Source organism: Delphinapterus leucas, chromosome 8, assembly GCF_059928025.1.
Source record: "Delphinapterus leucas isolate spDelLeu-1000000601 "Yukka" chromosome 8, BTC_Dleu_Yukka2, whole genome shotgun sequence".
NCBI classification, from domain to species: domain Eukaryota; kingdom Metazoa; phylum Chordata; class Mammalia; order Artiodactyla; family Monodontidae; genus Delphinapterus; species Delphinapterus leucas.
In genome coordinates, this window is record NC_143136.1 from 76,195,676 (window position 1) to 76,220,797 (window position 25,122).

Below are 25,122 nucleotides of genomic sequence, written 5' to 3' on the forward strand. Positions count from 1 at the left end.
CACAGTCTCCATTTTAGTGCTTGTGATTGTTTATATTTTCTATTTCTTTCTGGTTCAGTCTTGCCAGGTTGTGCATTTTTAAGAATTTGTCCATTTCTTCCAGGTTGTCCATTTTATTGGCATACAGCTGCTTGTGCTAATCTCTCATGATCCTTTGTGTTTCTGTGATGTCCGTTGTTACTTCTCCTTTTTCATTTCTAATTTTACTGATTTGGGTCTTCTCCCTTTTTTTCTTCATGAGTCTGGCTAATAGTTTATCAAATTTTTTTATCTTCTCAAAGAACCAGCTTATAGTTTTACTGATCTTTGGTGTTGTTTCTTTCATTTATTTTTCATTTGATCTTTATGATTTCTTTCCTTCTGCTAGCTTTAGTTTTTTTTTGTTCTTCTTTCTCTAATTGCTTTAGGTGTAAGGTTAGGTTGTTTATTTGAGATTTCTTGTTTCTTGAGATAGGGTTGTATTGCTATAAACTTCCCTCTTAGAACTGCTTTTGCTGCATCCTATAGGATTAGTGTTGTCATGTTTTCATTGTCATTTGTTTCTAGGTATTTTTTGATTTCTTCAGTGATCTCTTGGTTATTTAGTAGTGTATTTTTTAGCCTGCATTTGTTTGTATTTTTTACAAAATTTTTCCTGCAATTGATAGCTAGTCTCATAGCATTGTGGTCAGAAAAGATACTTGATACGATTCAAATTTTCTTCAATTTACCAAAGCTTGATTTGTGACCCAAGATATGATCTATCCTGGGAAATGTTCCATGAGCACTTGAGAAGAAAGTGTATGCTGTTGTTTTGGATGGAATGTCCTATAAATATCAATTCAATCCATCTTATGTAATGTATCATTTAATGTTTGTGTTCCCTTATTAATTTTCCTTTTGGATGATCTGTCTGTTGGTGAAAGTGGGGTATTAAAGTCGCCTATTATGACTGTATTACTGTCGATTTCCACTTTTATGGCTGTAAGTATTTGCCTTATATATTGAGGTGCTCCTATGTTAGGTGCATAAATATTTACAATTATTATATCGTCTCCTTGGATTGATCCCTTGATCATTATGTAGTGTCCTTCTTTGTCTCTTGTAACATTCTTTATGTTCAAGTCTATTGTGCCTGATATGAGAATTGCAACTCCAGCTTTCTTTTGATTTCCATTTGCATGGAATATCTTTTTCCATCCCCTCACTTTCAGTCTGTATGTGTCCCTTGGTCTGAAGTGGGTCTCTTGTTGACAGCATATATATGGGTCTTGTTTTTGTATCCATTCAGCCAGTCTATGTCTTTTGGCTGGAGCATTTAATCCATTTACATTTAAGGTAGTTATCGGTATGTATATTCCTATTACCATTTTCTTAATTGTTTTGGGTTTGTTATTGTAGGTCTTTTCCTTCTCTTGTGTTTCCTGCCTAGAGAAGTTCCTTTAGCATTTCTGGTAAAGCTGGTTTGGTGGTGCTGAAGTCTCGTAGCTTTTGCTTGTCTTTATATGTTTTAATTTCTCTGTTTAATCTGAATGAGATCCTTGCTGAGTAGAGTAATCTTGGGTGTAGGTTGTTCCCTTTCATCACTTTAGATATGTCCTGCCACTTCCTTCTGGCTTGCACAGTTTCTGTTGAAAGATCAACTGTTAACCTTATGGGGGTTCCCTTGTATGTTATTTGTTGTTTTTCCCTTCCTGCTTTTAATATTTTTTTCTTTGTATTTAATTTTTGATAGTTTGATTAATATGTGTCTTGGCATGTTTCTCCTTGGATTTATCCTGTATGGGACTCTCTGGTCTTCCTGGACTTGATTGACTCTTTCCTTTCACATATTAGGGAAGTTTTCAACTATAATTTTTTCAAATGTTCTCTCAGTCCCTTTCTTTTTCTCTTCTTCTTCTGGGACCCCTATAATTCGAATATTGCTGTGTTTAATGTTGTCCCAGAGGTCTCTGAGGCTGTCCTCAATTCTTTTCATTCTTTTTTCTTTATTCTGCTCTGCAGTAGTTATGTCCACTATTTATCTTCCAGGCCACTTATCCATTCTTCTGCCTCATTTATACTGTTATTGATTCCTTCTAGAGAATTTTTAATTTCATTTATTATGTTGTTCATCATTTTTTTGTTTGCTCTTTAGGTCTTCTAGGTCCTTGTTAAACGTTTGTTATATTTTCTCCATTCTATTTCCAAGACTTTGGATCATCTTTACTATCATACTCTGAATTCTTTTTCAGTTAGACTGCCTATTTCCTCTTCATTTGTTTGTTCTGGTGGGTTTTTACCTTGTTCCTTCATCTGCATTGTGTTTCTCTGTCTTCTTATTTTGCTTAACTTACTGTGTTTGGGGTCTCCTTTTTGCAGGCTGCAGGTTCGTTGTTCCCATTGTTTTTGGTGTCTGCCCCCAGTGACTAAGGTTGGTTCAGTGGCTTTTGTGGGCTTCCTGTTGGAGGGGACTGGTGCCTGTGTCCTGGCGGATGAGGCTGGATCTTGTCTTTCTGGTGGGCAGGACCACGTCTGGTGGTGTGTTTTGGGGTGTCTGTGACCTTATTATGATTTTAGGCAGCCTCTCTGCTAATGGGTGGGACTGTGTTCCTGTCTTGCTAGTTGTTTGGCATAGGGTGTCCAGCACTGTAGTGTGCTGGTCGTTGAGTGGAGCTGGGTCTTAGTGTTGAGATGGAGATCTCTGGGAGGGCTTTCACCGTTTGACATTACGTTTGATATTACTGATTTTTTTAGTAATATCATAATTTTTTTAGTAATATCATTATTACTAATTTTTAAGTAAGAAATATTTAGTTTGATATTACTAATTTGATATTACTGGTCCACTGGGAGGCCTCTGGTGGACCAGTGTCCTGAACTCTGCTCTTCCACCTCAGAGGCACAGGGCTGACACCTGGCTGGATCACCAAGACCCTGTCAGCTGCATGGGTCAGAAGTAAAGGGAGTAAAAAAGAAAGAGAGAAAGAATAAAATAAAATAAATGTATTAAAAATAAAAAAGTTATTAAAAATTCAAAAATTAAAAAGTAATTAAAAAAAAGAAGAGAGCAACCAAACCAAAAAAAAAATCCACCAATGATAACAAGCACTAAAAACTATACAAAGTAAATTTTTTTTTTAAAAAAACGGACAGAGCCCTAGGACAAATGGTAAAATAAACGCTATACAGACAAAATCATATAAATCCACTGCCTCAATTTTGGGATGATTCCTTATCTATTCAGGTATCCCAGAGATGCAGGGTACATCACGTTGATTGTGGAGATTTAATCCGCTGCTTCTGAGGCTGCTGGGAGAGATTTCCCTTTCTCTTTGTTCGCACAGCTCCTGGTTTTCAGCTTTGGATTTGGCCCCGCCTCTGAGTGTAGGTCACCTGAGGGCGTCTGTTCTTCGCTCAGATAGAACAGGGTTAAAGGAGCCGCTGATTCGGGGGCTCTGGCTTACTCAGGCCAGGGGAAGGGAGGGGCACGGAGTGCAGAGTGAGTCTGCGGCGGCAGAGGCCGGCGGGACGTTGCACCAGCCTGAGGCGTGCTGTGAGTTCTCCCGGGGAAGTTGTCCCTGGATCACGGGACCCTGGCAGTGGCGGGCTGCACAGGCTCCCCGGAAGGGAGGTGTGGATAGTGACCTGTGCTCCCACACAGGCTTCTTGGTGGCGGCAGCAGCAGCTTTAGCGTCTCATGCCCGTCTCTAGGGTCCGCGCTGATAGCTGCGGCTCGCGCCCATCTCTGGAGCTTGTTTAGGCCGTGCTCTGAATCCCCTCTCCCCATGCACCCAGAAACAATGGTCTCTTGACTCTTAGGCAGTTCCAGACTTTTTTCTGGACTCCCTCTTGGCTAGCTGTGGCACACTAGCCCCTTCAGGCTGTGTTCACGCAGCCAACCCCAGTCTTCTCCTTGGGATCTGACCTCCGAAGCCTGAGCCTCAGCTCCCAGCTCCCACCCGTCCCAGCGGGTGAGCAGACAAGCCTCTCGGGCTGGTGAGTGCTGGTCGTCACCGACCCTCTGTGCAGGAATCTCTTCACTTTGCCCTCTGCAACCCTTTTGCTGCGCTCTCCTCCGTGGCTCCGAAGCTTCCCCTTTCCGCCACATGCAGTCTCCGCCCGCGAAGGGCTTTCCTAGTGTGTGGAAACTTTTCCTCCTTCACAGCTCCCTCCCAGAGGGGCAGGTGCCATCCCTATTCTTTTGTCTCTGTTTTTTCTTTTCTCTTTTGCCCTACCCAGGTACGTGGGGAGTTTCTTGCCTTTTGGGAAGTCTGAGGTCTTCTGCCAGCATTCAGTAGGTGTTCTGTAGGAGTTGTTTCACATGTAGATGTATTTCTGATGTATCTGTGGGGAGGAAGGTGATCTCTGCGTCTTACTCCTCCACCATCTTGAAGGTCCTCTCTGATCTAGCTATTTTACAATAAAATATTCTTACAAAAGTAGGTTTCAAACCTTTCTCTTTGGTAGCCCAGTGCATTATTAAAACAAGCATTAATGGCATTTGAAATACAAAAGTAAAAACAGAGCTACGCTTGTTGAAGCAGGCTCAGGGAACGAGGAACCCAGAACACTAAGCTAAAATAGCAAATTTAGAATACTATTGTCTTAAAGAATGTAATGTTTTCCAGTGAATAAGTTCAGCAATTCATTTTCTGCAAAGGTTACAAAAATGCTAAGTGTAGCTGAATTAGAAAGGCAACAGAAAATGAGATGTCTTTGGAACTGAGGCTAGTACTAATTGGCCCTTTCTGAATCTTTTTTCCTGAGAATGCTTTTCTTTTTCTATGGCTCAGCTATGGTTATAGTAAGTATATTAACAGAACTTATTTATTTTCCCACTTTTCTGCTTTTCCTAGAATCGTTTTATCAATGTTTCCAGTTTTTCACCCAACCATGTGACGGTTTATCTCCAAGAAGTACATTTTCACACACAGACTTATTTAAAATTATATAATATTACAACTTGCACAAATAAATGTTTCAAATGGATCTAGTGCTTGTTAAATGCCTAGGTGGCACTGGAGTATGTACGTACACTAAGAAATTAACAGCCACCACTTCATTGACTGATTTGGAAATTATCTACTCAATTATGTCATGCAGCCATTCCCAGATGTTCGTTAGTTATTGCTTATTCAGAGGACTGGCTATATTGGTGTTCATATATTTTTAGGTTTATTAGAGTGTGAACGTATACTGTAATTACACGATGCAGATGAACCACCATCTGCAGATATTTCTCCTCCTCTCAAGGACTTTCAGATCAAACTGAGTCATATTCCACTGATGAGTTTCCCCTGGATTAAAGCTTTACAGCACTGTAAATGACAATAATTATGGAGCTGAAAATATAATGTTTCTTTGGACTAGAAACTTCCTTTTCTGTCCTTTCATGCTTTTAAAATAACTTCTAAAATAAACCACGTCTTGTGTGATATGTTAATAAGCCCTTTGGGGCAACATTATTAAATATGTTTTAAATAGACTATCATTGATAAATAAGCAATTTACTTTTAGGTCACAATTTAGAGACCAAAATAGCAACTTAAATATTCAATGATGATTCTTAAACATGTATCTTTATCCAATTAGTCACCTTGTCTTCCTCATCCTATCTCAGTTGTGGTATGCATATTTATGGATATTTTGAGAAAATACTTATTGGAAAAGTCTACAGTAGAGGGGTTCTCTAGAAGCTGTCCAGGTATTCCTACCACAGCCTAACATCACAAATTGGACATTCAAATCCTATCAGCAAATTTTGCTTGTAAAAAATGAATTTACAGGATTATCTGAAACAGAGATATTTTTTTAAATTGTGTTTTCCTTTTTCTGTGGATTATCCACTCAGAAATATATTATTTTAATACTATGGAGCAAAAGATTATGACTTTGTACAGTCTCTTGGAGAATACTAGCTTTGTTTTTGAATTATAACAAATGAATAGGCTTTGGGAAGTTCATTCACAGACCTGTAAAACCAGTATATCCTGTTTGAAAGATTTCTCCTCAATCTCAATGTTACATTATTCAACGCATATTTATTGCATGTCTAAAATGGGCAGAACTCTATTGTATATATGATAGATCCAGATAAAAACAACAACATGGTTTTGATGTCCTTCTTATTAACTAATGGGAGCAGATAGATGTAAAACTATCCAACTCTAGTAATAAGAATGAAGTTGATACCAGAATATAGGCTCAAGCAATGTTCTGGAAGAAAAACAATGAGTAGAAAGTATTAATTCTGGTTGGGATTTCTCAGCCATCTGTCTGCCAAGTAGTTCCCTTCTTGTCTTCCAGATCAGCTCTCTAAATATTTATATTCTTTTCTATCATTTTTTTTTTGGGGTAGAGTTGTTTTATAATTCTGTGTTAGTTTCTACTGTACAGCGAGGTGAAGTAGAGTTCCCTGTGCTACACAGCAGGTTCTTATAAGATGTAAGTTGTAGAAGACCCCAGTCTTGAAATCAGAAGGCCAACAAACAAATGACAAGGTACTCAGCATGTGCACGGAGATGCAAATTAAAGCAAAAATAATATGGCATAAAGAAATAGAAAAAAAGGTTGATAAGTTTTGAGGAAGGTGTGGAGAGTGAGTATATGTTCTCATGTGAATATCCAATGATTTAACACATCAAGAACACTGCATTTTCATAAATCAGGTAATTGCACATGAGGGTGTCTTTTTAGATTCTATTTTGTTCCATTGACCATTTGTCCCCATCCCCCTACAAACACACACACACACACACACACACACTTGCACCAAAACCACATTTACTTAATTACTGTAACTTTATAGTATGTCTTTCATCCTAGTTGTATAAGTCTTCCAGTTTTGTTGTTCTTTTTAAGAACTGCATTAGCTATTCTTGACTTTTGGGTTTCCATATTAATTTTAGAATTTCCACCCAACTCTAGAAGAAGCTAGCATTGAGCTTCTAAAGGTCCCCTGAGTGGGATTTTGTACAAAGTTCTTGCAAGGAATGTGGAAGGAGGGAAATGCTTTGATTAGGGGAGATGGACAAGGTAGATCATGGAGAGAATGAGCACTTCCCCAAGACTGGGCAGAAAAGCAAATGGAATGGCTACAGGCCCACAGTCCTTGTTGGCAAGGAGAGCTGCTGTCAGGGGTGTTTCTAACCCTTCTATAGGAAAGTGTCCAAGAAACAAGGGTAGACTGCAGGGCTGAACCTCAGCATGAAGTGGCAGAGAAGTGACATTATAGGTAAAAAGCAAATGGAGCAGGGACCCAGCAAATATCTTTGATTTCTGCCTCACAGAGGCCCAGAAGTCCTGGGTGATCATAGAGGGATGGAAACAAGCACAAGAGGTGAAGAAGTTGAATTTCCAGCCTCCCGACTGGGGAGCAGAGTAAATCTGTCTCACAGGGAAAGAAAAAAAAAAAAAAAAAAAAAAAGACATGTGATGTTGTAAAATTAATTATTTATATAACTTAATTGCAATAAAAACAAAATCCTTATGTGCCAAGTGTGGAATTAGGTTGACTATCAAAGTCTGCCTAGGATGTACTTTGCCAAAGCAGTTTAGGATTAGATGTAAATGACTCTATTCTCCCAGAAAGGGAGAAAAGAAATCGGTAGCTAGAAGAAAACATGAAAACTGTTTCAGAGTTCAAGTTATTTAGATAAGTTTCTTGAATTCTTCCATCACATATTTAGCCTAATTCCTAATCACTTCAAACATCATCTACTGTAATAGCCTGGCCTCGCATGTGAATGTAGTTCCTGCTAAATGTCCCTAAATATGTGCACACGTATATACCTGGAAATCTTTACTCTGCAGAACTTTCCCAATCACCTCTCAAATGAAATCAATCCTACCTGCTACCTTCAAGACTCATCATTTTTTGGTTACCTTTCCAAAAGTATTTATCTCCCACCACAATCCTTTTCATCCTTTTTTAGGAATGCTGGAATATTCAGAGATATCACTGAGTTGTATATATGATCACTTTTAGGAGGAGAGAATGAAAGTGGAAGAGGGAGGTGGTAGGCTGCTGAGGTTGGGAAGAGCAGTGGGTTGCTGAGAATGACAAACAAGTAGGATTTGACACAAGAGTGGTTTTTTATCCTCCAATTTTGGTTACATGGGGTTATCAGGAAAAAAAAAATGCAATGGGACCAGAAACATTATCACAGATACAGTGTTTAATAGATCAAAAGAGGAAAAATGTTCTTAGGGTGAACATGGGCAAAGAATAAAGGACAGGAGTCAAAGTCTCAGGTTCAGTATTCAATTACACATAAGAATAGGGCAAAGGCAGAAGTAAAGCAAAGGGACTTCAGCAATAAACAGATCTGTGATCCTCAGAGCTTGTTTTTAGTGGGAGTGGTACCATGTTGTGTAATTGTGTTTTTCATTTATAAGCATTAGAATGCATCGTCAGTACCTTGATCTTGGATTTGCCTTCCACTGGTTCTTCCTCACTGTAGAAATCTTCAGAGAAGACAGGGCCAAATTCAGAGGGGTATCTGGTTAGCAAGCCCAAAATTCCTACTCCACTCACATAATTGATATCCTTATTGTCTGCTTAAGACATTGCTGTTCTTTTTCTCCCAATTAGCCTATTAGACCTTTGAGACTAAAGGTCCCCCCAAAATTCTAAAGTATCATTTCACTGTAAAAAATTTTTTAGATAATTTCCTTTGTCTTCTTCCATTTGTTGATGAGCCTGAAACCTTGAAATCCTATAGCACAAATCAGAGTCTGACTTCTGCTCCTTGATTTGATTCACTCTGTTAGTAAATCTAAGGTTTATTCAAGCCAGTAATTTTTTCCTTTTTTCCTACTCTCGCCCATCTTGGTAATTTCTTAGCAATATTTATATTAATATTCATGAGAAGGTGCATAGAATTTGAAATTCAGATCAAATATATGTGTCGAATTGTAGCAGAGCTAGTAAAGTTTATGCATAAAAGAAGGTTTTTACATGACTGAAATAAAGGCATTGGATTCTCCAGAGTGTATTTTGTCATTTGTTATAATTTTGTCCCATTTTACCAAAGATATTCAAATGTAAAACTCATGACATTAATATTTGCTAAGCTTTTCTCTTAAACTCATTAGTCTTCATATTTGCGTTCTCATTATGATGAATGCAATGTATCGAATGTAGTAGGAGCCCATTAAATATTTGTTAATCTAATGAGTGACAAATGAATGTGTATTCAAATTGAATCTGCCTCAGAACAAGACTACAAGTCTACCAACATTCTAAAATACTAACTGGTTAATTCACTTAGGATGACTCTAACTGAAAATAATTCCCCCTGATTTAATATCTGTTTTATCCTCTCTGACAAACTTTATAGCCACTGTTTTATCCAAGACCACTGTCTCAGTGCATTTGGGCTGCTATAACAAAATACCATAAACTGGATAGATTATACGCAATAGAAATTTATTTCTTGCAATTCTGGAGGCTAGGAAGTCCAATATCAAGGTACCTGCTGATTCAGTGTCTGGTGACAGCCTGCTTCCTAGAGTCTTCTCACCATGTACTGACATGGTAGAAGGGGTGAAGGAGCTCTCTAGGGCCTCTTTTATAAAGAAACTAATTCCAATCATGAGGACTCTGCTCTCATGACCTAATCACCTCCCAAAGATTCTACCTCCTAATACTATCACCTTGGGAGTTAATATTTCAACATAATAATTTTGGTGGGGGATATAAACATGCAGCCAATAACAACCACCATGTTATGCTCATTTAAATTTAATATGTAGCATTTAAAATGGGGAATACTATACATTCCTAGCAACAAAGAGTTTGTATCTGGAAGATTAGTGGTCTGGTAAAACCTTAATTCTATGGCAGCCAGGAGGCAAAGCCTTAGAACCCTCAAAAATCTCTGAAGTAAATACAAAGGTAGCAAATGCTTAAGGATCTTCTAGGAATGACCCAGAAATAAGGTAGATTATTGAACAGATTCCCTGATTCATCCCGTCCACGCTTTTTTTATCTTGGGAACTGGAACAAAACGATGTTAGCCAGAGTGGTAGGAAGATAAAACACTATTTATCCAAGTTTATATTTTAATGGTTAAGTGCATATGCTCTGGAATATGGCAGAGAGGAATCTGGAGTCCTAGATCTGCTATTTACTAGCATGTAAACTTGTTTGGTCTATAACAAAATACCACCGAAGGGGTGGCTTAAATAACAGAGTTATAGTTCTCACAGTTCTGGAGACTGGAATTCCAAGGTCAAGATGTCAGAAGATTTGGAGTCAGGGAGGGGCTCTTTCTCTGGATTGCAGGTGGCTGCCTTCTCACGGTGTCCTCACATGGTTTCTCCCCAGTGTGTGCTCCTGGAAAGAGAGATCTTGTGTCTCTTCCTTTTCTTATAAGGACACTAATCTCATCGTGAGCTTCCCACCCTCAAACTTTATTTAAACCTAACTACCCCCCAAAGGTCCCACCTCCAATACCATCACTTTGGGGATTAGAGTTTTAACATATTATTTTGGGGGTACACAAGCATTCAGTTCATAATAAAACTTGAGCAGCGTAGTTAATCTTTCTATGTTTTAGTTGTCTTATCTGAAAATCAGGACAATGGTAGTAACTATCATATGACTTTTATATTAAATAAGATAATGTATATAAAGTATGTATCATCTCCATACATTTTGGCATAATCTACATATTAGCTATTAAAACTATTATTTATTAATCATTTACTAGCTTGTCTTTTACCTTCTGTGAGACCACTGTTCAGCTGGTATCCTTTTAATGTTATCTGCAGCTGTAGTAAATGGTTTTACTTTAACTATTTGTAAAATAAGAAAGTGTCTCTCTGTACCTATTCCTGTTCATTTCTCTAGATAGGTAGATGATACATGGATAGATAAATAGACAGAATTTCTCTATTGAAAAATCCATATTTATAATGCCATTTAACATCCACATGTAAGATGTCATTCTTTTATTTTTATTCCAACATTAAAAAAGTACCAAGTACCAAGAAAAATTTCTGTGCATCGTAGTTTGAACACTGTCTTCGGATAGTCTTTTTATTTGCACTTCTTGACACCAAAAGATAGCTTTTGCCTCACTTTTTAATCTCAAAAGAATATTCTGCTCCCAGAATATTAAGAATGGGTAAGGGAACAACAGTGAGTGGCAAGTGCTTGCTTGTATATAATTTTAAAAGTCAATAAGGCAATCTGAATTTTTTATGTCCGCTATAATTACATGATGGGCTCAGTGTATCAGAATAATCTAAGTTCTATACCTTCCTGGATGAAAACGTGAGGTTCACTAGCCCAGAGGTAAGCCACACTAAAACTTACATTTGGAATACAGAGGCATTTTAGGGAATGACTGAATCAAGTAAAAGGTTGGATTGCTCAATCATGTCTATAAGGCGAGGCTATTTGATGAGAAATCATATTCAGAAAAATAGTCCTTAGAGGAAGAAAGGGAAATTTCAAAAATTATGCCTAAGGCACAGTTGTCATTTTACATTCCAGTTTTCTTGTGAAGGTGAAAGAAAACTTTTTAAGTGTTACCAGTTTTGTTTCATGGCTCTTGGACCTGCTGGCCTAAACACCCTTCACTGTCAAATATTATGTCAGCATCACATTGTGGCAAAAGCGGCCAAATGCAGAACAATATTAAAAAAAAAAGAACAATCAAACAATGTTATAACTACTCAAGCCACAATAGCTCTCAGCACTTTTTTTGTATTTTTATATAAAAAAATTAATCAATGGTGAATTACTTCTTCTTTAATTGCTTTAGAAAAATCATAATGAATTTTTCAAAGTTATACAAATTGAAGATTGAAATATCAACTAAAAAGAATAGGCATGTTAAATTTGCTTCTATTCCTTCCTAGTTTAAATTATAACTTCTGAGGAAGAAATTCTACAAATCTCCTATAGAGCCTTACCACAAAATTTATTGAGTACCGAGTCTGGTACCATGTCCTAATTCAAGTTACAAAGTCAAAAAACCAAAAAAAAACAGAAAACTGTGTGTGAGAGAGAGAAATTCTCAGTCTGCATTTGTGAGGGCGAATGGTGGTTATGCAGAATGGTCTAGGGCCTTTAAACAGGGAAAGGGATGGGGGAGGGAAGCTTTGAGAGTTTCTTACACTTTTCTTTCTATACCTATAACTCTAAGCCTTCTTTGAATCCACTTCCTTATCTATTAATTATGTGGTCAGTACATAATCATCCCACCTAATTCACTGAATTATTGTGGTAATCAATTTATGTGCAAAAGTATTTTGTGTCAATATAATACATTCAATATTACGTCATACTATAACTGTTTAAAAGAGTGTTAGGTTGAGTATATAGAGTTTCCAAAGGTTTTACATCAGGAATGTCTCATATGAATTCTGGTTTTGTATATAACTAAGTTGATCATCTGGTATCTTGTTTTTGTAGCAGCAGCACAGTAACATGGGAAATGCCACAACTATGGAAGAATTAAGACTTACTTATTTTAAAATTGCAACTTCAACGCATTATATGACTCCAGGCAAATTATATAATTCTTTAGCCTTAGTTTCTTTATCCAAATAATAGAAATAACAGCATTCACCCATAGGGTTAAATATACTCAAGGAAATGCCTAGTTTACCGCAAAGCTGTTGCTAATAAATACTGGTTGTAACCAATGATCTATTGAATAAAGCCTTAGTTACTTTGTGAAAACACATAAAAGTCTCTTTCTTGGCTAATATGCTCATTCTTCTTCCAAATTCTAAATAGGGGATCAAATTGGAAAAAGAAAAACTTAGAGAAAATAAACACCTCACACCTGATAATTCTAACATGAGGTTGAAAATAATGGCCTTTTATTCTGTCACCTCAACTGTGAAATAAAGGCTTATACCTTAAAATACTAACTGTTAGGGAATACAGTTTTAGAACTCTACCTTTTCTCCACTCTGTTTTATCTTCACATGTTTGAGGAAGGAAAAATAATCTTAAATCTCTAAGTATGACTTAAGGGTCATAGAATCTTGGCAAGAAGTAAAATCACCATGCTGAGTACCACTTTGTATATACTCCAGTTAATTAACTCTAAATTTTAAAAACTATAAAAATGAGTAACTAAATAAAGGGCCCTCTTTTTTAAATGATCAATACACTAAAACTCCAAATTTTGAAAACTATGAAACACTGTATTTATAGAATAAGTATTTTAAGTTAAAATAGTGTTTTATTTTATGATACTCCAAAATAAAAATTAGGTTAAAGATAAACTACCAAAAAATAGAAGAGAATTACTTCAGATCCACATTTATGACCACTTTTTGTAATTTAGTAATCTTTGGAACTCTGTATAACAGTGTTTGGGAAAGAAAACCCTACCAGAAAGATAACTATGATTACTAAGCTGTGTTTTCTATTATTCAGAGCTCTCCAAAAATTCTCCTGCTGGAATGACATTTGCACGGTTACTGTACCCAAAAGCATTTCTCCTTTCAAAAGCTCAACAAATATATAGACATATATATATATTTTTACAAATCCAAAATATAAAAATAAAAAACCTCATTGCCTATAAATTGTAAGCTTATAATATATATCCTAATATGAACATCATACATAGTTAATAATAGGAAATGCTTTTAAAATATTTCAACTGTATATCTAAGTTCAGTTTTGAATTTAAACTCAGTTTTAAAACAGAGCAATGTATTTTACCAATAGCAATCGCTGAAATAACTTATTTATGTAATTAATATTATAAATCACATTAAAATTAGAATACTAAAATAAAAAGTAGCTGTAAAATGTATATAAATGCTCTATTATTTACTCAAGATTAAGCTCAGAATAAATCAGATGTGTATATTCATAAATGTGTTGTTTGATTAGGCTTGTTTTAAATTCCCTCTCACAAGAATGAAGGGATATTTTCCTGAAAATATGTTAGAGTTACAGGTTGAGCTTCAGAAGGCAGAACGGGAATCAACTGGTATCCATAACTGGGAGACAGCTTTAAGCTCAGTAGGAGACAGTTTCTAACAATAAGAGCTCTCTGCCCTAGGATGTAGTGACTTGGGAGAATTCACCAGGAGACTGAACTATCTTTTAAGGATGATCAATTGAGATCAGTGTAGGTAATAGTGCCAGTCCTCTAAGAGGATTTTTCTGTGCACATTTTCACTGACCAAACTGAAAACAAAGTTGGGCTAGACTGTCAGGAGAGGAAGATTAGTTTAAAAGCAATAAGAGACTCTTTTTTTAATTAAAATAATAATCTATCAAAAATAATATTATTAGGAAAAAATTCATGAAAATGCAACTATTTTGGATATTGCAAATAGCTGTATAATCCTTTCCTACCTGCTAACATTTTATAGAGTTGCATTAAGTATACTTTATTTTGATTTTCTCGGTTAATGTATTACAAATATATTTGTAAGATTTTATCTACTCTTTACAAAAGCTGATATGCAATGAAAATAAAAAAGTATTATGAAGATGGGGAGGATGAGTGAATCTATCAGTTGAGTGCTTCTTAAATGTCAGGCACTATTGGAAGTCTTACGGGGTAGTTATCTTATTTAATCCTCACAACCCATTTACAGGGTTATTTAGGCAAAGAGAGTTTAAATATTTTCTCAAGCATAGAGCTATTATGTGATGTAACCAGGTCTTACCAGCTGTTATACAGTAATTTTCTAAATAATGATAACTTAACTATAGAGACCTAATAGAGGCAATTATCCATTAGAATCTTAATGTAGACATTTCTGTGTAAGAATAGGAAGGTAGACATTTCTATATAACCCTATACTCTTTCAAATAGAAGTAAAAGACAATAATCTTCTTTCTCTTTTGATCTTCAACTTGACGTGTAGGAATTAGTAGTTTGGTATTCCTAGGAAAACCTCTAGAGCCAAGTTCTAAGAGTGCCTAAATGGACCTAGAACTTTCCCAGAGTGGAAGGAATAGTATTACGTGTCATAAAATTTCAAAATTTCACAAGAATATGGCAAGATTCTGTACTGAAAACTACAAGGGTAAATATTCCTGAAGGGGCAAAATGAGGTGCAATGGAGAGCTTAGTTCTTATTTGTCTCCAGATGGTACAAATTACAAGTTACAGGCTGGTTTTGTTTTATTATTATGATAGCGAAAAGGAACTAAACTAGAACAACAGTTTCCAGATGTTGCAATGGAAGAATTTTTCAGAATGTATAGAAGTCTCAGCACTTTCTCCAATGTAGCTGTCAAGCTTCTTGGAGATAATATCTGCAATGTTTTTCTTTATCTTCAATAGGATATACTTGGAATTCCATGGACCAAAAGTACAGAAGAGGATTCTTCCTAATTAGTTGTCTTGTTAAAAGAGTAAGAAAGAAAAAGGAAATTTGTTTGCAAACAATTAGGACCACTATAATTTTACTTAAGTCTGTTCATTATCTTCCTAATGCATTTAAACTATTCATATCCTGGAGTAATGCCTGGAAGATTTCCGTAATTTGCTTCCACTGAAAAAGAAAGTGTCTGGAAAGCTTTCTTTCTGAGGCCAGAATTCCTCCAGTTTCAAGGTTTCTTTTCTTTACTATCTCCTTTCATAGCATTTGGCCTCACAACTGGCCGTGAATTAAATCCACAACTCCAAAATTTATTCCCAGCTTCTGGGTTGTGGACAATTCCTTTGACTTGTTCTGACCCACCCTCCTGTGGATTCCTGCCTTGCCTTGAGAAGAAAGCACAAGACTGGAAGAGGTCATGAAGAGAGTGAGTGTAGATAGAAGAGAGGCTGTTGAACTCTTATACAGTAGTGTCTTGGTCTGGGAGATGAGGAAGGAGCAAAGCAGACTGTTAAAAGTCAAGAAGGGGTTCTAGAGAAACAAAGGAGATACTGGTCTCAGGTTAAAACATTTATTAATAATGACAAGATCTAGATGAGACATACCCATGAGAGTAAGCAGTGGATTCATAATGGACATCATCACTAGTGAGAACGAGATGAAGTGTCTAGGAGGTCAGTGTAATGGAAGAACCATGTATATGAATTTTGAAGTACAAGAATTAATGACAATAAGCTAAGAAATTTTCAAAGAATGAGAGAAACTGACCACAGACAACTACAAGTAAAGTACAGGAGTAACAGTTTCAGTAACAAAAGGGTAGATAATATGGACAAACTCTCCCACTGAGAAGATCTAGAAGAGCTGTTCAATATATTTTGTAAAAAGTATTTAGAAATACTAGAGAACTACCAAAGGAGTGGAGATTTTTGAGCCATGACCAGAGATAGGCAGGAAAACCAAAGAGGAGATGGGATTGCATGTTTCTATAGACCAGAGGTCAGGAAACTATAGCCTATGGGTCAGATCTGGCCTGCTACCTGTTTTTGTAAATTAACTAAAGTTACTTTCATTAGAAAACAGCACATTCATTTGTTTTTATATTGTCAATGGCTGTTTTCTTGTTCCAGTGACAGAGTGGAGTAGTTGTAACAGAGGCCACATGGCCCTCAAAGCCTAAAATATTTGCTATCTGTATCTGTACAGAAAACAATTTGCCAATCCCTGCTCTAGATACAGGTTTCATGCCAGGAAATAACTGAAATCCTCTTTAGAGGAATATAACATCATTCTCACTTTTAACTTTTTCCTATAATTTTTAAAACACAACTAACTCTCAATCAAAATGAAGAAAATACAAAGGGAGAAAAAAAGCTATGTGAAATGAGTTCTTCCTAGAAGTAGACTCTGAGAAAGTTGAGTAAAAATATTTTTGAAGGGATATGACTCCAGATAACTTTTTCAGAGGAGTGGAGATATAAGAAAGGGAAAAGAAGAAAACTAATAAAGGATGCATTACTGAGCTAATTACCTCTGAGGATAACTGAAGTTCAATCTCCCTAGAGAACTTAAGGAGATATTGTAAAACATGCCTGAGAGTTATCCCAAGCAAAGGATGAGGAAGCTGGAGTTTTTATCCATCAAATTCTAAACAATCATTACATGAATGCTACTTCTGCAGATGTTATCTCTTCAACTTTTCCAGCTTGTACTTTGCTTAGCCCAAGCATGCTCCCATAAGCAAAATTAAACTGAAAAGGCAGGGAGGAAGAGATATTGGCAAAAGAGTGCTTGGATCTGAAGAGATAAATGCCTAGGACATATGGGCAGGGCACTAACAGGATTTGTTACCTAAGAAGCACATATATTGGTGTTAACAGACCAATGGATTTAAATATAACTGTATTTAATATGCTGAGGAAACAAAAGACAAGACTTAGAGGTCTGGCAGAAACTTGACCATAAAACATAACCAAATGCAAAGTCCATAACTAACTGAAAAACACATAGCTGAACAATCTCAGAGTATTGGTTTAATACAAAATTAGATACAGCTGAAAAGAGATTTAGTAGACTTGAATGTAGGTCAGAAGGAAATATCCATATTGATAACTGATGTAACGAAAGAATGGAGAATGCAGAAAAAATATATAAGCTATGAGACTCAATGAAAATGTCTAAATGTAACTAGAGTTTTAGACAGAGAGGAGACATAACACAAGGCTGGAGAAATTTAAAAAAATGATAAAGCTTATAATTTCTTCAAACTGATGAAAGACATGAAGCCAATAGACTTAAAAAGCAATGAAAACCAGAAGTACAATAAATACAAAGAAAATCAAACTTAGTAAGATAATAGTAAAATCACTGAAAACAAATCCAAAGAGAGAATCTTAAAAACAACTGAATAAAAAAGAGGCATTGTCTTCAAAGGAGCAATCACAAAAGTGACAGCTGAATTGTCAGCAGATAAAATGGAAGCTAGGATATATGGATTTTCTTAAAACACTGATAGGAAAGAACTTTCAACCTGAAATTCTGCACTCAGAAAATGTATCTTTCAAAAATGAAGATAAATTCTCCATAAGGGAGAAATGGAAATAGAATTTACAACCCTGCTGTAAACAACAATCAAAAAAAAAATGGGTAAATACATGAACAACTATGTTCAAACATTGGACAACAAGCAGTGTGGAAATGTAATCCCTGCTGTAAGGAAAACAAACATAGTGAGCCCTATATTTGCTTCAGCTATCTATATGGAGGCAACTTCTAGAATGCAGAATAGGCAAGGAGAGCCAAAATATAGCTAAGCAATCTTAGCTTGATGCCTTGCAAGGACATATATTGGAGTTTGGAGTACCTGAGGTAGCTAGAATTTGCAGGGCAGAATACCAGAAAGGAGGTAGCTATGCAAAGAGCTCCAGAAATTTACATTAGGGTATATTTGGTTTCTATGCTACATAATACATTACCACAAAACTACTGGGTTAAAACTATATGCAATCATTTTCTCACAGCTTCTGTACATAGGATGCTCAGACAAATCTTAGCCAGGTTCTCTGCTTCATTCAGTCACCAGCTGCAATCCAGGTGTCTACTGGCAAAATCCAGAGTCTCAACTGGCAAAAGATCTGCTTTAAATCTTCCTCAGCTTGTTGAATTTCCCACCTTTTGGCTATAGAGCTGAGGGCCCTAGCTTCTTAATGGACATTGGTTAGAGGTTGCCCTTTTGTCCTAGAAGCCACATTCAATTCCTGCCACATGGCATTTTTTAAAAGCAATTCACAGCATGGCTTTTTCCTTCTTTAAGACCAGTAGAAGTGTGAGTTTCTCCTGTAGTCTGCTCAGAGGGTATCTTATATAATGTAAAATTGATAGAAGTGAAACCCCAGCATCTTTACCATATTCTAGTGGGGCTAAAAGCAGGTCACATATCCTGCCCACCCTCAAGGAGAGGGAATTATATATGGCATACCACCAAGTGGTAGAGATCAAGGGGGCCACAGCGTGTTCTCGAGTATATGAATAAACATTAATTTGCACATGTATAGAGTGAAAGCTCACAAAGCAGAGTAGGGAAAACTTTAAAAGAATGGGAAATTATCATGCTACATTTTGTCAAATAATTTCAAGAGATCATATAGTCAGGAGTCATTGAGTCCCCAGAAGTCAGAATAGAGATACATGTTGAACATAAGGGACATTCAGTAGAGATCCAATGCAGGTCACACCTCGATTGTGGGTTGAAACCAGCCTTAGAGTAAGGGCTATCCCAGACCCCATTTTAAAAGCTTAAAAGCAAGCCTTAAAAGCATAAGAAGAAATCCAATCAGAAAGGCGATATATGTGACTGGACTCAGGTCCTTCCAGGGCTTGCTCCAGCATTTTAAAGTTTACTTGGGTAATAATAATGACATATTGATTTTTCTCTCAGCATGTTTGCTTCGTTTTAAATAATTAACTAGCATTAATTACCATGATCTGCTGGAAATTAGTACTTAGTGGAAGAGTACACCGTTGGGATGAGAGTACCAAAATAGGAGTGATACAAGCAAGGCTCAAGAAATCACTTAATAAATGTAAATGATTCTGTTAAGCATGAGGAAAATGAATTGCTTCTGTGTTTCAACTGAATTAAAAAGGCAGTGAAGGGCTTCCCTGGTGGTGCAGTGGTTGAGAGTCCGCCTGCCGATGCAGGGGACACAGGTTCGTGCCCCGGTCTGGGAGGATCCCACATGCTGCGGAGCTGCTGGGCCCGTGAGCCATAGCCGCTGGGCCTGCGCGTCCGGAGCCTGTGCTCCGCAACGGGAAAGGCCACAACAGTGAGAGACCCGCGTACCACAAAAAAAAAAAAAAAAAAAAAAGGCAGTGAACATTATCATCAAATCATCTTCCCTCTACTAACACCAATTTGCCATGTTCTTTTACCTTTCTTTCCTATTCCTTATTCTCCTCTGCAAACACAAAATTCTATCAGATGTTTCTCTAAAATAAAAACTTAAAATGGAAGTCTAGGAAGTGACAAAAATTTAGGAGAAAAATGTAATGAGACACTATCATTTACCAATGAAATGTTAAAGGCACAGAGAAATTCTCTGGATGTAAGTAATTAAATAATCATTATAAGAGGGAAATTTCAGAAATTTGTATATGTGTGACATTGCTCTTTATATTGATTATCTCTGATATTATTAAATGTATACCTTCATGTGTTCTAAAACAAACTTTTGAGAGTTCAGAAACACATCGAATGCATATACCCTTTGACCCAGCAATACCAAACCTGGGAATTTACAGAAATATACATATATTCTCACATATCTGTAAAATGACTTGATGCATTATCTATATAGTAAAATATTAGAAATAACCTAATTTCTTAAATAATTTATGTGTGGTTATTAATGGAATACTATGCAGCAATATTAGAAACCTATATAGTAATTTTAGAAGACTTCCATACAACAACCCTAAATACTAATATTATTCCTATTATACTGGGAAGGAAACAGGCATACAGAAACCAAGCAACATATTCAGAGAGGTTATAGCATTGATATGAGTTGGAGTAGAATTTCGGCAGAGGCATTCTTTGAAAATACCTCTGCCACCTAGGGTAAATGTATGTCCCAGTTTACCTGTAGTACTGATCATTATTACTAGCACTCCTACTCATACTCAAATGTGTCCTGATTTTCATGACAATTTTATGATAACCCTGTATGACATGGCATCTCTCCCTATAAGACAAGAAATGACAAAAATGTACATTCTGCAGATATGTTGTACTGGTTTCCATTTCAATAACTCTAATTTTTCTCCTTATTACATTTCTGCCATACTAAAATTGTATTTTCATTTTCCACCATTATACTTCAATAACCATCCATTTATTCTCATCTTCTAGAGAACATTTTAGATTCTCCACATTTGCCAAGTTTGGAAGATTTGGCTCATAACAATTACCTCCCGTGTGTTTAAAATCCATTTCTAGGTATTAGTGTGCCCCTTCCCTTCTGCTAATAGCTGCACTGAATTTAATACTCTAAAAAAGAGCTTTTAGAAATGTGCATCTTCATAAATATGCTACCAGAAAACTACTAGAGCTAATCAATGAATTTGGTAAAGTAGCAGGATACAAAATTAATGTACAAAAATCTCTTGCATTCTTATACAATAATGATGAAAAATCTGAAAGAGAAATTAAGGGAACACTCCCATTTACCATTGCAACAAAAAGAATAAAATACCTAGGAATAAACCTACCTAAGGAGACAAAAGACCTATATGCAGAAAACTATAAGACGCTGATGAAAGAAATTAAAGATGATTCAAATAAATGGAGAGATATACCATGTTCTTGGATCAGAAGAATCAACATTGTGAAAATGACTCTACTACCCAAAGCAATCTACAGACTCAATGCAATCCCTATCAAACTACCAATGGCATTTTTCACAGAACTAGAACAAAAAATTTCACAATTTGTATGGAAACACAAAAGACCCTGAATAGCAAAAGCAATCTTGAGAAAGAAAAACGGAGCTAGAGGAATCAGGCTTCCAGACTTCAGACTACACTACAAAACTACAGTAATCAAGACAGTATGGTACTGGCACAAAAACAGAAATGTAGATAAATGAACAAGATAGAAAGCCCAGAGATAAACCCACACACATATGGTCACCTTATTTTTGATAAAGGAGGCAAGAATATACAATGGAGAAAAGACAGCCTCTTCAATAAGTGGTGCTGGGAAAACTGGACAGCTACATGGAAAAGAATGAAATTAGAACACTCCTTAACACTATACACAAAAATAAACTCAAAATGGATTAAAGACCTAAATGTAAGGCCAGACACTATAAAACTCTTAGAGGAAAACATAGCAGAACACTCTATGACATAAATCACAGCAAGATCCTTTTTGACCCACCTCCTAGAGAAATGGAAATAAAAACAAAAATAAACAAGTGGGACCTAATGAAACTTAAAAGCTTTTGCACAGCAAAGGAAACCATAAACAAGACGAAAAGAGAACCCTCCAAATGGGAGAAAATATTTGCAAATGAAGCAACTGACAAAGGATTAACCTGCAAAATTTACAAGCAGCTCATGCAGCTCAATATCAAAAAAAAAAAAAAAAAATCCAATCCAAAAATGGGCAGAAGACCTAAATAGACATTTCTCCCAAGAAGATATACAGACTGCCAACAAACACATGAAAGGATGCTCAACATCACTAATCATTAGAGAAATGCAAATCAAAACTACAATGAGGTATCACCTCACACCAGTCAGAATGGCCATCATCAAAAAATCTACAAACAGGGCTTCCCTGGTGGCACAATGGTTGAGAGTCCGCCTGCCGATGCACGGGACATGGGTTCGTGCCCCAGACCGGGAAGATTCCACATGCTGTGGAGTGGCTGGGCCCGTGGGCCATGGCCGCTGAGCCTGCGCGTCCGGAGCCTGTGCTCCGCAACGGGAGAGGCCACAGTGGTGAGAGGCCCGCATACCACACACACACACAAAAATCTACAAACAATAAATGCTGGAGAGGGTGTGGAGAAAAGGCAACCCTCTTGCACTGTTGGTGGGAATGTAAATTGATAGAGCCACTATGGAGAACAGTATGGAGGTTCCTTAAAAAACTAAAATTAGAACTACCATATGACTCAGCAAACCCACTACTGGGCATATACCCTGAGAAAACCATAATTTAAAAAGAGTCATGTACCACAATGTTCATTGCAGTACTATTTACAATAGCCAGGACATGGAAGCAATCTAAGTGTCCAATGACAGATGAATGGATAAAGAAGATGTGGCACATATATACAATGGAATATTACTCAGCCATAAAAAAATGCAATTGAGTTATTTGTAGTGAGGTGGATGGACCTAGAGTCTGTCATACAGAATGAAGTATGTCAGAAAGAGGAAAACAAATACCGTATGCTAACACATATATATGGAATCTAAAGGGAAAAAAAGTTTCTGAAGAACCTAGGGGCAGGACAGGAATAAAGACGCAGACTTAGAGAATAGACTTGAGGACACAGGGAGGGGGACCGGTAAGCTGGGACGAAGTGAGAGAGTGGCATGGACTTATATATACTGCCAAATGTAAAATAGATAGCTAGTGGGAAGCAGCCACATAGCACAGGGAGCTCAGCTCAGTGCTTTGTGTCTACCTAGAGGGGTGAGACAGGAAGGTTGGGAAGGAGACACAAGAGGGAGGGGATATGGGGATATATATATATGTATAGCTGATTCACTTTGTTATAAAGCAGAAACTAACGCACCATTGTAAAGCAATTATACTCCAGTAAATGTTAAAAAATGTGCATCTTTCATGAAACATGATGAAAAGCTAAATTCATTAATTTGGCCTTTAGATATTATTCTGACATCTAGAGTTAGTCTCTTCTGATGTACACATTGTGACTTTTAGAAATGTTCTTCTTAGGGATACTGTATCCTGATATACAACAGATATTAACCATATTTTGTAACTACATGCATGTTATTACATGAATGTAAACATTAGGTAAAATAATTTTAAGTTATTCGATGCTGAGACATTGGGTCATTCAAAGACTAAATCTAGATATTAGTTTTCTTTTAAGGAACACATCAAAGAATAAAGCATATATGATAATTGGAGTTATATTGTAATGTTGAAGTCGATTCAAGAACATCTTCTCTCTTGCCTCTCATACTATTATCCGTGTGTTTTAACTACTATACCAAAACACTGATTTCTGAAATCCAGTGCATCACTTAGTTATATGAAATAACTTGTATGAAAATTAGTAATTTTGAGACATGCTTATTAATCAAGCCTTCTTTATAAATCATAGTACATTGTGTATACTTCTCTTCTGCATTTTAATAACAAATTTGATTTTCCTCAGTTATTCTTGCATTGCTAACTTCCAACATTTTTCATCTACATTTGTCTGTGGCAGACAAACTAATGATCTATGTGATATGAAATAATGCAATTTTCCTATTTTCTGTTATTTAAATCCATGTTAAAATACACCTTTTGCATCAGAACTTTTATTGAGAAATGTCATATTTAAGACCTCCTAGATGTATCTACATAGGGTGAAAAAGTGCTAATTTCTGAGAACATCTCAAAAAGTATTTATTACTTTTTATAACTTCTCTATTTTCTTTATTCTTGCCATTTGTAACATATTCAAAACTAGAATAAAATAATGCTGTAATTAACCTACCTTGTCTGCCAAATCAGAAAGATAAACATTTGTTTAATATCTTCTAACAGTGGTCAAGAAATGTAACAACTTTCACTTTTATTTTATTTTAACATGATATAATCATTATTAATTATAATAAATATCTGAAAAGTAAAAATATACATATATATATATACATATATATATATATATATATATATATATATATATATATATACACACACACTCCATATATATAATGAATAATTGAAGAGTCGATGCCCAGATCCCCAGGTAGCAAATTATAAGACTCTGAGAGGGATAAATTAATAACCTTGATGTTGTAAGACTTCTTTCTCACAGCTTTAAGGAAGAGAAGGAACACATGGTAAAACCTATGTCACTCATGGAAGACAACACGCAAAAGAAGGATCTTGGAAGAATTAGACCACAAAATTGATGTGTGCCTTGTGAAATGAAGGAGTCCTATTGAACATGTTTAATGATATTCACATTTCCTCTTTTCAGATTGTTTTGACAACATATTCTTATATATCTAACTTACTGAGTAATATATTTTTTAAAGTGTTTGATTTCTTTTTCAACCACCTTATATATAATGGGGAGCTGGGAGAGGAAAAGCATTAAAAGTATTCAGTTTCAGACATTTACCTGGTTTAAAAGAGAGGAACATAAACCAAGTACAATCAATTGCATGAACAATGTCCCAATTTTATATAAGTACTATTTCTCTAAAATGTTTCACAAAATTGGCCTCCTGATAGTATCAGAATCCCAGAAGAGCTGGTTATTGCAGCCTGAGCTCCTATCAAGCCAGAAGTAATACAGATGAATTTGTTACCAAATTAGTGACATCAATTCAGATTGACAGATTGAAAATATAAAAGTAATTTGGGGAAATGTATCTTTTTCTTTATAACCCATAGAGGGATTCTAGAGTTTGTAGCTTGCCTTGGTTTTAAGATTTCTTAACTGATAGTTGTCAATAGTCACGATTTTTCAATAGTACAAGCTAGGCTGAATTTGTATTAACTGCAAATTGCATAAGTAGTTCATTTTCAATCACATAAATTATAGGCTGAGTGCAAGGTCGGAATTCCTTTCCAGAATT

At 36.1% G+C, this 25,122-nt stretch overlaps 1 protein-coding gene across 1 annotated transcript in view; it reads left to right on the forward strand.

The window, feature by feature from the left end:
• LOC149748582 (uncharacterized) overlaps positions 1-25,122 on the forward strand; it is a 68,641-nt gene that overhangs the window by 29,541 nt on the left and 13,978 nt on the right. Inside the window, 1 exon segment of the mRNA XM_089916814.1 lies at positions 7,251-7,331. Within this exon segment, the coding sequence (XP_089772940.1) occupies positions 7,251-7,331 (81 nt within the window).